We start from the raw sequence: 13185 nt of genomic DNA, 5'->3' as shown, positions 1-13185 counted from the left end.
GACCCGGGTTGAAGGAGGACAAGCCGGCAGCGCGCCAAGTGAGTTCGGTTGCGCGCGACGGCCCCCGCTCCCCCCACCCCCGCCGGATCCTCGCCGCCGCCGTCTCTCGCCCGCCTCCCTCCCACGGCACACCAGCCGATGTCTCACGGCACAGTAGTGTGCCGCGGAACACCGGTTGGGAAACACTGCTCTAGTTATCTCCTGCCTGCTTGGATTACTGCAATATGCTCTACATGGTGCTACCTTTGACGGTGACCTGGAAACTACAATTAATCCAGAATGCGGCAGCCAGACTGATGACTGGCTGCTGAGTCCATATAACACCGGTCCAGAAAGACTACATTGGCTCCCAGTACATTTCCGAGCACAATTCAAAGTGCTGACCTTTAAAGCCCTAAACGGCCTTAAAGGCCCAGGATACCTGAAGGAGCATCTCCACCCCCATCGTTCAGCCCGGAAACTGAGGTCCAGCTCCAAGGGCCTTCTGGCGGTTCCCTCCCTGCGAGAAGTGAGGTTACAGGGAACCAACTGAGGGCCTTCTCAGTAGTGGTGCCCGCCCTGTGGAACACCCTCCTGTCAGTTGTCAAGAAAATAAACAACTACCTGAATTTTAAAAGACATCTGAAGGCAGCCCTGTTTAGGGAAGTATTTAATATTTGAAGTTTTATTCTGTTTTTAGTCCTCTGTTGGGAGCCACCCAGAGTGGCTGGGGAAACTCAGCCAGGTAGGCAGGGTATAAATAATAAACCTACTATTTACAGACAGGTAGCCGTGTTGGTCTACCATAGTCAAAATAAAAAAAGGTATCTGAAGAAGTGTGCATGCACACGAAAGCTCATACCAAGAACTAACTTAGTTGGTCTTTAAAACTACTATTGTTATTATCATTATTATTAACTGTCACAAATTACTGTTGTGTTAACTGTCACTTATCAGACAGTACTTTTGCATTATACACACACACAAATGTACAGAAAAAATGCACTAAGCTCTACATACTATACTTTCTGCATTTCATTGCCTGTTGACTTCTGTTTTTATCACTTTTCCTTCTATGTATGCGTATGTATAAATACACACAAATATGTATGTGTATTTACGTTGCTACAACACATACTATTAAATATAACATTTCATGAGCTTCAGTGAAACCATGCAGGGAGGGCTTTGTCTTTTTTTACGATAGGTTCGCATCACAATACTGCTGCCATTATAATAATAATAATAATAATAAATTTTATTTATATCCCGCCCTCCCCAGCCGAAGCTGGGCTCAGGGCGGCTAACAACAATCAAAATAGTTCCACATTCTAAAACATTCATTATAAAATTAATTAAATCAAATTAAAATCAAATTAATGGCAACCATCAAGCAAAATTTTGTGCAGATTGCCAGAGGAGGGGGTCAGGCTGCGCCCTGACAAAAGGCCTGGTGGAACAGCTCTGTCTTGCAGGCCCTGCAGAAAGATGTCAAGTCCTGCAGAGGCCTAGTCTCTTGTGACAGAGCGTTCCACCAGATTGGAGCCGCGGCCGAGAAGGCCCTGGCTCTAGTTGAGGCCAGCCTAACCTCTCTGAGGCCTGGGATCTTTAGGGTGTTTTTATTTGCAGAGCGTAAATTTCTCTGTGGGACATACCAGGAGAGGCGGTCCCGTAGGTACGAGCCATCTTAAGCTCAAACTGCGGCCTGTAACTATGTCCTGTTTCAAAACCAACACAGACCACAAAAGCTGTAGAAATAAAGCTTGAAACATCATGGGTTTGGGACGATGGGCAGAGCTGGCAGGTGAAATCAGTGATATTGTGAGAGCACAGCCCACAGTTCTTACAATGACAAGCCAAAATGGGGAAAAAGACCCTGATTTTATGTTGCCACCACATAGGATTTTTCTGGGCCTCAATTGTGAATTTGTGAACTTCTTTTCTGGTCTCTGCTTTAACTAGACCAAAGTGCATGTAACTAGAATCATGTGCCCCTTCCCTAACACACTCTCCTTTAGATTCTAGCTTTAGATTCGTAGACTGAAGAGTTGGAAAGGGCCCCAAAGGCAACACCTTTGGAAGGCAGCAAACATAGCTCAAGAACCCCTGACAAAAACCTCCAAGGAGGGGGAGCCCACCATCTTCCAAGGCCCCTTGTCCCACTGTCAAACTGCTCTCATTGCCAAAATGTTCCTTCTAAACATTTAGTTTAGTTAAGGTAATTTTGATCCTATTCAGAATTTACACTTTTTGTACGCTGTGAAAAAAAATTCGGGCTTTTTTATGCTTCTCTCTCTTTGCAAGCAGCTTTGAAGTCGCCGTTTTGTTTGTTTGAGACCAGGCGGTGTTTGAGATTTTATTAAATCAATAGAGAACCTCCTTTCTTTTCGTTTGAACCCATCCATCCAGCTCCTTCCATTTTGGAGGAGGAACAGCAGCAGTAGCAGCAGCAGGATAGTAATCATAGCAATTATAAAGCTTGCTAATGTTTCACAACTTTTTATGTGCTGTAAGCCGCCCAGAGTGGCTGGGGAAACCCAGCCAGATGGCCGGGGTATAAATAATAAAATTACTATAATTATCAACATCAAAAAAACGAAGATCATGGCCACTGGGCTCCATGATCAGTGCAGATGGTGACAGCAGTCACGAAATTAAAAGACGCCTGATCCTTGGGAGAAAGGCGATGGCAAACCTAGACAACATCTTAAAAAGCAGAGACATCACCTTGCCAACAAAGGTCCGTATAGTTAAAGCTATGGTTTTCCCAGTAGTGATGTATGGAAGTGAGAGCTGGACCATCAAGAAGGCTGATCGCCGAAGAATTTATGCTTTTGAATTCTGGTGGTGGAGGAGACTCTGGAGAGTCCCATGGACTGCAAGAAGATCAAACCTCTCCATTCTGAAGGAAATCAGCCCTGAGTGCTCACAGGAAGGACAGATCCTGAAACTGAGGCTCCAGGACTTTGGCCACCTCATGAGAAGAGAAGACTCCCTGGAAAAGACCCTGATGTTGGGAAAGATGGAGGGCGCAAGGAGAAGGGGACGACAGAGGACAAGATGGATGGACAGTGTTCTCGAAGAGACCAGCATGAGTTTGACCAAACTGCGGGAGGCAGTGGAAGACAGGAGTGCCTGGCGTGCTCTGGTCCAGGGGGTCACCAAGAGTCGGACACGACCGAACGACTAAACAACAACAACACTATAATTATTATATGTTGTTGTTGTCGTCATCTTCCACGTGACAGCGCTTCGGATACCAGTAGATTGTAGCCTCTTCGGGGCAAGGGGTGCCAACACTCGACTTTTTAATAGGCAACCAGAGATCGATACCTAAGCGGACTCGGAATACCGCGCTCCCAAAGGGCGTCTAACTGCTCGGAGTCTACAGATCCACAGGAGGGAGGGGGAGGGGGAGGGCTAAGGCCACCGGGAGGCGCACGCGCAGTATGCATTTAACCTCTTGCACGCCGGCGCGTTTTTAATCTCTCTCCCCCCCCCCCGACGCTTCTTCACCTTCCTGAGCCGCTCGAGGAGGACGTTCTTGATGCCGCTGCTGTCCAAGCTGCGCCGCTTCAGCTCGGCCCGCAGGTCGATCACCCGCAGGTCGCTCAGGCGACGCGTCGCCCCGAAGGAGACATCCGACTCGCTGCCGCCGCTGAGGGGAACAGCCGCTTCGCCGGCCAGGTTCTCCGCCGCCATCGGAAGGAACTTGCCTCCTCGGCTCTTTTTAAAAAAAAACAACCAAAAACTGCTTTTCTTCAGAAAGAAATATTTAAAATACAGCAATAAAATAAAAAAAATTAAAGTGGCAGTTTGCGCGACGCGCGCCTCCTCTCGCTACGCACAAAATGGCGGCCGCAGCTCTACGCGCAGGCGCAGAGCAGGCGGCGCCCGCTGCGACGCATGCTCAGAGTGCACGATCCGCTCTGGCGCATGCGCCATTGGTTGAGCGAGCCCAGGCGGGAAGGAAACTTGCTGCTTTGCGCGCATGCGTAATAGGGAAAGTGGCGGTGGGGGGGTGATTTAAGGGACAAGAATTCTCAGTAGCATTTTGTCCTGGAAAAGCCCCATGGGTGGGCAAATCACTTTTCTCTCAGCCTCAGTTCAACAAAAGCAACCACAACCAAATATGCCGTAATAATAATAATAATAATAATAATAATAATAATAATAATAATAAATTTATTTATTTATACCCCGCCCATCTGGCTGTGTTTCCCAAGCCACTCTGGGCGGCTTCCCAAAAAATATTAAAATACTGCAATACATCAAACATTAAAAGCTTCCCTAAACAGGGCTGCCTTCAGATGTCTTCTAAAAGTCTGGTAGTTGTTCTCTTTGACACCTGGTGGGAGAGCGCCACTACCGAGAAGGCCCTCTTCCTGGTTCCCTGTAACTTGGCTTCTCGCAGCGAGGGAACCGGAAGAAGACCCTCGGTGCTGGACTTCAGCGTCCGGGCTGGACGATGGGGGTGGAGACGCTCCTTCAGATATACTGGACCAAGGCCGTTTAGGGCTTTAAAGGTCAGCACCAACACTTTGAATTGTGCTCAGAAACGTCCTGGGAGCCAATATAGGTCTTTCAAGACCGGTGTTATATGGTCTCGGCGGCTGCTCCCAGTCACCAGTCTAGCTGCCGCATTCTGGATTAGTTGTAGTTTCCGGGTCACCTTCAAAGGTAGCCCCACGTAGAGTGCATTGCAGTAGTCCAAGCGGGAGATAACCAGAGCATGCACCACTCTGGGATTATAATGTTAATAGCACATGTCAATCTCCTGGAAGGGCGTTTCCCCTGCACATAAAACAGTAGTTTCTTTTTCACATTACAAGACTTGTGCAAGGAAAACTGCATTCGTAATATGGCTTGCCTATCGCAAAAAATGGGGAATTATATGCAGCCCTTACTGGCCCTGGGTGGCTTATTTACTAAATTTGTATACCACCCTTCATCAAATGGCGGTTCACAACATAAAAATACAAAATGAAAACGCAAAATAAAGCGCCTTCTCTTTTGTTTTTTTGCTTAGCTGCAATCATTATCCTTATTTATTAAATGTACATACCACTATTCAAAAGATTACAGGGTGCTTAAAAAGCTCTTAAACTCTGAAAATCTTCTTGCTTACCTGGATGGAGGATAGGGAGGGAGGGTGTGGAAACTAGCCTATCGTAGGAAGGTTAAATTAACACCTGTTGCTCCGCCTACTGTCGCCTCCAGCCCCGCCCACCATGGGTGTTGGCCCCCTCAGGAGGGAATGTGGTCCTCATGCTGAAAATGGCTTCCCATCCCTGGGTTAGTTCAGGATCTGGCAGACCAGGGTTCAAATCCTTGGTCAGCCCTGTCCACTGGCTGAAATGTTTGGTGGACGTGCCCAAGGATTAAGGCTTTCTGGGAGATGATATATAATGAAATGAAAAAGGTATTTAAATATACCTTTCTGAAGAAACCAGAGGCCTTTCTCCTGGCCATAGTCGGCCAATTGGTGCCAAAGAAGGATAGAACTTTCTTTATGTATGCTACAACAGCAGCAAGAATACTTATTGCAAAGTACTGGAAGACACAAGATTTACCCACTCTGGAAGAATGGCAGATGGACTACATGGAACTGGCGGCAATGACTGTCAGAATCCGAGACCAGGGAGAAGAGTCTGTGGAAGAAGATTGGAAGAAATTTAAAGACTGTTTACATAAATACTGCAAAATTAATGAATGTTAGAATGATGTCAGAATGAAGTTAAGTGGTTTGTTAACAGGTGAGAATCCAAAGTTACAATATATTAAGTTAAAGGATTAGGATAAAAACAAAGAGGGAAAGGATTTGCTGAATTAACTAACTGAACTGGAATACAAAAAAGGGAGGTGTGAGGAGGTCAGGGAAACAAGTAAATGAAAGACAAGACATGGAAAGATTGATTTGTTTTTAAATGTTTTTATTTTTCTGTATTTTGTATTTTTTCTTTTTTTCTTTTTCTTTCTCATATTTTTGTAACCTTTTTTCAAACTTTAATAAATATCATTAAAAAAACAAACAAATCCTTGGTCAGCCATGAAGCTCCATGAATGACCTTGACCTGGGCACAGTCCCTCAACAGTACATTACCCTTAAATTACTGTTGTGATGAGGAGGGAGAGGACCTCCCTGACTTCCTTAGTAGGAAAAGTGAGATATTAATGTCATAACCAGATGTAATAATGCAATAAGTAATATAATAAATGACACCTTTGGTAAAGGCTGCTCTCCAATTGGAACATTCGCAGGTCAGTGTTTCCCAGTTATCAGTGTTTATACTACATTTTTTTTACAAAGGTCCATATAGTTAAAGCTATGGTTTTCCCAGTAGTGATGTATGGAAGTGAGAGCTGGACCATAAAGAAGGCTAATCGCTGAAGAATTGATGCTTTTGAATTATGGTGCTGGAGGAGACTCTTGAGAGTCCCATGGACTGCAAGAAGATCAAACCTCTCCATTCTGAAGGAAGTCAGCCCTGAGTGCTCACTGGAAGGACAGATCCTGAAGCTGAGGCTCCAAGACTTTGGCCACCTCATGAGAAGAGAAGACTCCCTAGAAAAGACCCTGATGTTGGGAAAGATGGAGGGCACAAGGAGAAGGGGACGACAGAGGACCAGATGGTGGGACAGTGTTCTCGAAGCTACGAACATGAGTTTGACCAAACTAGGGGAGGCAGTGGAAGACAGAAGGGCCTGGCGTGCTCTGGTCCAGGGGGTCACGAAGAGGCGGACACGACTAAACGACTAAACAACAATACAGTGGTACCTCGGGTTAAGTACTTAATTCTTTCCGGAGGTCCGTACTTAACCTGAAACTGTTCTTAACCTGAAGCACCACTTTAGCTAATGGGGCCTCCTGCTGCTGCCACGCTGCCACAGCACGATTGCTGTTCTCATCCTGAAGCAAAGTTCTTAACCTGAAGCACTATTTCTGGGTTAGCGGCATATGTAACCTGCAGCGTATGTAACCCGAGGTACCACTGTATAATAAATATAATCAGCTATTTGTCGGGAGGTGTTTTACTCCTGACAAAAGAGATGCTGAAAGTAGTTTACAATGATTATTTGCAATACAATTCCTGCTCTGAGGTATACAGTCTAGAAGACATGACTAGGGCCGGCCCACCCATGAGGCAAGGTGAGGCGGCTGCCTTAGGCAACAGGATGTAGAAGGCAGCCGATTCTGGCCTTTAAAGAATGCATATTATGTAGATAAACTAACAGGAAGGATTCGAAACCGGCGGGACCAGAAATTCATGGAAGACTGGAGTAAATTTACGGACTACTTGAAAAGTATTTGTGAAGATCAGATGACGTTTGTAGGTTTGCAATAAGTTTTGTGAGGAGTATTATTGGAAGTATTGCAAAATTGGAGAGGGGGAAGGATGATTTGTTAAGAGATGTAAAGGCAATATAAAGTTAAGAAATGCATAAGAAGTGGTTAAAACGGTAGATCATCAGAGGTGCTGATGGAAGTCTAAAAAGATTGTGATAAGTGATAAGTTTTGTGGTACATTTTATAATTTATATGTTAAAATCAATTTAAAAAATTTAAAATTTTAAAAGGTAAAAACTTTTTACATCACAGAAAGGGCGGGCTAAAGCAGAAATCTGAGTGGGTTGTTTACCTCCTGTCTGGCAGATCGCCTGTTAATGCTCACTTGATTGGATACCCTGGGGAGCCTGGCCAGTCTTTTGTAATGATAAGTACTTAGTTCCTGAGCCAGGTCACAGGCTCACCCTATTCATACACAGACATACCCTTAAGACAGGATTTGTGAAGGAAAAGACAATGGGGAGGCTCTTGCATTTGACCTTGCAGAGAAAACACCTGGTCAGTTTGGGAGTCAAAATGGCTCCATGGCTGCTCTCCTGTGCAGCTTCAGACATGTGGCCTATATATCTATGTACGTGTTTGCTTGGTACCTTTCTTATATACATAATGAAGCACGTGAAAGTATAGAGTATAGTTGGTACCCGCTTAGAGTAACAAGGATCAGGCAGACACAGCTTTGGAGAAAAAGAAGGTGAGGTTTTATTGCTAAGCAATAAGGACCCAGTTGGAATCTCTTCCAAAGAATTGGGACCCCGAGAAGACAAATCCTGAGGTCTTTATACCTGAGCAAATCACAGCAAATCACAGATCATGAGACAGTCATGAGAGAGTCACAAACACCAGCGAAAATTAGCCAATTAGCGTGCTTCTTGCCATGCTTACGGCTCCTGGTCAAGCGCAGAGTTCTACTCCCAACTTCTGCTTTCCATCGTCTGCACAAATGATGCACAATGATGCACACTCTGACCTTTTCCCCAGTTCTGACAGAACAGGGAGTTTTTGTGGTTTGGCCCTTCCTGTTCTTGTGGGTTATTTTATTTTATTTTATTTTATTTAAATTATTCGTTTTCACAATTTATATAAACACAAACAATACACAATACAAACATACATACACACAAACAAACATGTATAATTTCATATCCTTTTTTTCTTAAATCTTATTTCACCGACCTCCCCATACCTCCCCTTTCTGCATTCCAATTCCTAAATTTATTACAGCAAATTCTCACCCTTAATTTTATCTGATTGTATTATTTTCTTTTCTTTTAACTTAATCTTTACAGCTGTAATCCACTTACTTTTTATAACCATAACATTTTAGCATTCATTAATTTTACAGTATTTCTTAAGATAATTTTTAAATTTCTTCCAATCTTCTTCCGCCGTCTCTTTCCCCTGGTCTCGGATTCTGCCAGTCATTTCAGCAAGTCCCATGTAGTCTATCACCTTCATTTGCCATTCTTCCAGAGTGGGTAGATCTTGTGTCTTCCAATACTTTGCGATGAGTATTCTTGCTGCTGTTGTAGCATACATAAAAAAAGTTCTGTCTTTTTTTGGCACCAATTGGCCGACGATGCCCAAGAGAAAGGCCTCTGGTTTCTTAAGGAAAGTACATTTACCTTTTTCATTTCATTATATATCATTTCCCAGAAAGCCTTAATCTTTGGGCACGTCCACCAAAGGTGAAAAAAGGTACCTTCCGTTTCTTTACATTTCCAGCATTTATTATCAGGCAAGTGGTAGATTTTTGCAAGCTTGACTGGGGTCATGTACCACCTACAAATCATTTTCATAATATTTTCCTTTAAGGCATTACATGCCGTAAATTTCATACCGGTGGTCCACAACTGTTCCCAGTCAGCAAACATAATGTTATGACCAATATCTTGTGCCCTCTTGTGGATTATTTTAGTCTGCATTTGAGGGGGATTTTGTACCATTGTCTCTGATTCATGTCTTCCCTTTTGTTCAGGGTACACGGATGTTTTCTAGGGGAAAGGTCGGTTCTAAAGTTGCTGTTCCTAGCAGTTTGCAGTTTAGCTAAGGCAAAAGCTTTCCTTTGATTCAAAATGGATTATAAAAATGCTGTAAGCCCTGATTATGTGTGAGCATATATGAATATATTGATTACTGATACTGATTATATGAATAGCATAAAGGTAGCCCTTCTTTCCTTGCCTCAATAAGACCTTAATTTATTTATTTGGCCCCACAAAAGAACACACTTCCGTTGTCTCTTGAGAAAAGATGGCTGCCAAGAATGCAACTGAGAAACCCATTGAAAGGCCAGCTCAGAGCCGTGCACCTTGTTGAGCGTGGGAAGCTGGGACCAGGTGCTCCACTTTGCCCTCCTTGGAAGAAAAAAAGTGGGCTATAAACGGAATCCATTAATCAAGTTGCAGCCTTAGTGGTTTTTTCCCCCTGGACTACAACTCCCATCAGCCCCAAAGCCAATGGCTGCAGGAGGGGCTGATGGGAGTTGCAGTCCATAACCTCCCCGAAGCGACCAGATGACGGGAGGGAAGGCTGGCGGCGGCATACAACCGGAAGCAGCCGCTCTAGGAGATGCCCTTCCGCGGGAATCTATGGCGTGTTTCCCCGCCCACCTCCTTATCTATAGCCAGCGCAGCCGTCTCCTCCTCCTCTTCCTCCCTCCACCACCGACGTCCCTGCGCGTCCTCCGCGCGTGCGCACTCCCCTGTTACGGCGTCGTCGTCGGGCCTTCCCGCCATTTTGTCTGACGGGACGCGGCGCCCGCATCTCCCTCCCCCGCGGCGCGCGCTTTTTTTCATGAGAGGAAAAGCGGCGGCGGCGCCGCTCCTCCTCCCGCCCTTTCCGTCGCGCTTGGCTTCAAGGCTCCATGGCAGCTGCAGCCGCTGAGGGGAGCGACACCCCGGCTGCGGGGGACGACGACGCGGCGGCGGCGCCGCTCCTCCTTCCTTCGTGCCCCCTCAGCGGGGGCAAAGCGGCGGGGGCCGCCTCGCCGGCGGCGGGGGCCGCCTCGCCGGCCGGGTCGACGCGTCGCCTGAGCGACCTTCGGGTGATCGACCTGCGGGCCGAGCTGAAGCGCCGCAATTTGGACACCGGCGGCAACAAGAGCGTCCTCCTCGAGCGCCTCCGCAGCGTGAGTTGTGAGGCGGGGGGTTGGGGGGGGGAGGCGAGGCGAGGCTCTTTTCCTCCCCCATAAACACCTCGTTTGAAAGGGTGGTGTGAAGGCCGGGTTGTGGGGGGGGGGGACGAAAACATGGAGGTTATGGGGGGGAGCACAAACCACCCCACGCGGTTTCTCGTCGTGTGTCCCCCCCCAGCTTGCTTCTGAAAAAACGGAGAGAGGAACCCCCTCCCCCACGATAATACTGAGACCTCTGGGTACATAGGGCGGTATATAAATGCAATAAATAAATAAAATATAAACGGAAACATGGAAGGGGGGGGAGTCCAGTTTTTTGCCCCTCCCTCGTATTCCTGTGTGTCTCCCCCCCCCCCGCATATATATCAAATAAATAAATAAAATATACACGGAAACATGGAAGGGGGGAGTCCAGTTTCTTGCCCCTCCCTCGTATTCCTGTGTGTCTCCCCCCCCCCCGCATATAAGTCCAATAAATAAATAAAATATAAACGGAAACATGGAAGGGGGGGAGTCCAGTTTCTTGCCCCTCCCTCGTATTCCTGTGTGTCTCCCCCCCCCCGCATATAAATCAAATAAATAAATAAAATATAAACGGAAACATGGAAGGGGGGGAGTCCAGTTTCTTGCCCCTCCCTCGTATTACTGTGTGTCTCCCCCACCCCCCGCATATAAGTCCAATAAATAAATAAAATATAAACGGAAACATGGAAGGGGGGAGTCCAGTTTCTTGCCCCTCCCTCGTATTCCTGTGTGTCTCCCCCCCGCATATAAATTCAATGAATAAATAAAATATAAACGGAAACATAGAGGGGGGGTCCCACGTTCTTGCCCCCTTTTTCCTGGGTGTTTCCCCACCACCCGCAATTAAATTCAAAAATAAATAAAATATAAACGGAAACATGGAAGGGGGGGGAATCCAGTTTCTTGCTGCTTCCCCCTCCCCCACTTGACTGTGTGTCTCCCCACCACCACCGCCCGCATATAAGTCCAATAAATAAATAAAATATAAACGGAAACATTGAAGAGCGGTGGGGGGGTCCATTTTCCTGCTCCCCCATTTTACTGTGTCTCCCCACCACCACCCGCATTTGCTTCTGGGGAAAAGGGTGTTGGGGGGAGGGTTTTTCCTTTTATTCCCCCCCCCCGCCCTGATTCTTCTTGTTTTTCTAGTGGAGCAGCTGTTTTTGTTTTTTCCACCTTGGGGAAAAGGCTACAGATGTGAACTTGTTTTCCATGACGCTGAAGTAAATTGGGGGAGGGGGGAGACCCCCCATTTTTTTGTTTTCACACCTGCACATCATCATCATTGCTTTGGGGTCCGTAGAGATGTGAAGACGTGGGTTTTTTTGGGGGGGATTAATCCTGTTTTTTGTTTTTAAGTTTAAAAAACCGTATATCTCTTTTGACGCTTTGGGCTCCAATAATCATAGTAATTTTATTATTTATATGCCGTCCATCTGATATGGGTTGCCTCAGGCACTCCAGGCCACTTCCAACGAAATATCAAAACACAGAAAAACATTCAGACATTCAAAAACCTCCCTGTACATGTTAAATATAAATGCTAACACTGTATTACTGGTTTTTCCTGGTGCCCACACCCCAAGTTCCCCTTAAGCAAATGAGAGGTTGTGGGTGTCCCCCCTCCGATATTTGCTTTGTTTTTATTTTTCAGTTATGTACCTTGTGTGCCGCCATGGGCTCCCTGGGGGGGGGGTGTAAATATTAACTGTAAACACTTAATATTATTGTTTTCCCAGGTGCTCACATCCCCAGTGCCCCATAAGCAAATGATATGTGGGGAGGGGGACTGTTTATCCCCCTCCCCCACCTATTTGCTTTTGTTTTTTAATCATGTATCTTGCTTGCCACCCTGGGCTCCTTGGGGAGGAGTAAAAATTAAATGATATTCATACTGTGCTGTTGTTATTCCGGACCTTCACATCCATAGTGACCCCTGAAGTAAATAAGATGATGGGTTGGGGTGGAATTAAGTGGGTGAGATTATGATGATGGGATTTACTGGCGGGATGTGGGGAGAAGGAGGCTTCTAAACCTTGTGTAGCGTTACATGATGGTAACGTAAATGAGATGGAGAAGGGGGCGATGATAATAATGACAGGGTTTGGATTTTGGTGAGGATGGAGAAGACGGTGATGGGATTTTGGAGGGTGTGCAGAAGGGAGTCTCCTTTTTATAGAAAAGCAGATGACCCTAAAGTAAATGAGGCAGGTTTGGGGTTGCTGCAGGGGGCAGGATGGGATTCAGGAATGGTATCTTAAAAGTAGAATGAAGGTGATGATGGACTTTTGAGGGGGGTCCTAAATGTGGGATTGGATTGTGGCAAATGAGATGAGGGAGTATTGGGGTTTCGGGTGGGATAATGGGAACAAGAGAAGGAATAAAAAAGAGGGAGAGTTATGGGTTTGGTTTGGGGAGGAAAGTTAGGATGTTGGGCTTTGGTTTCCTGCAAGGGGGATCGGGAGGTAGACTCCTAATTAGGTGATTGGATGATTCAGAAGTAAATACGTGATTTGGGTTCTTTCAGGACAGCAGGGATTGAGTGGAATCAAAGGAAAGAAGGTGGGGTTAAGGATTGAGTAACAGTGAAGAAATAATAATAATAATAAATAATAAATTTTATTTATACCCCAGCCTCCCCAGCCAAGACCGGGCTCAGGGTGGCTAACACCATGTATAAAAACAATTGATGAAAATACAA

The 13185-nt window shown here is 45.9% G+C and overlaps 2 protein-coding genes across 4 annotated transcripts in view; one reads left to right on the top strand and one right to left on the bottom strand.

The window, feature by feature from the left end:
• LOC308577455 (scaffold attachment factor B2-like) overlaps window positions 1-3838 on the bottom strand; it is a 37307-nt gene extending 33469 nt beyond the window's left edge. For 2 of the 3 annotated variants that reach the window (XM_081177647.1, XM_081177648.1), the window contains exon 1: window positions 3496-3838. In XM_081177647.1, the coding sequence (XP_081033773.1) occupies window positions 3496-3681 (186 nt within the window). In that variant the 5' untranslated portion in view covers window positions 3682-3838. The remainder of the gene's footprint in view (window positions 1-3495) is intronic. The other variant, XM_081177649.1, reaches the window with a different exon arrangement.
• Window positions 3839-10081: 6243 nt separating this feature from the next.
• Window positions 10082-13185, top strand: part of LOC308577459 (scaffold attachment factor B1-like) — a 39979-nt gene continuing 36875 nt past the window's right edge. Inside the window, exon 1 of the mRNA XM_081177659.1 lies at window positions 10082-10454. Within this exon, the coding sequence (XP_081033785.1) occupies window positions 10191-10454 (264 nt within the window). The 5' untranslated portion in view covers window positions 10082-10190. The remainder of the gene's footprint in view (window positions 10455-13185) is intronic.

Source organism: Podarcis bocagei (assembly GCF_964188305.1).
Source record: "Podarcis bocagei genome assembly, chromosome: 18".
Taxonomy (NCBI): Eukaryota; Metazoa; Chordata; class Lepidosauria; order Squamata; family Lacertidae; genus Podarcis; species Podarcis bocagei.
The sequence above is the reverse complement of the archived record's forward strand: the minus strand, read 5'-3'. Positions and strand labels throughout refer to the sequence as shown.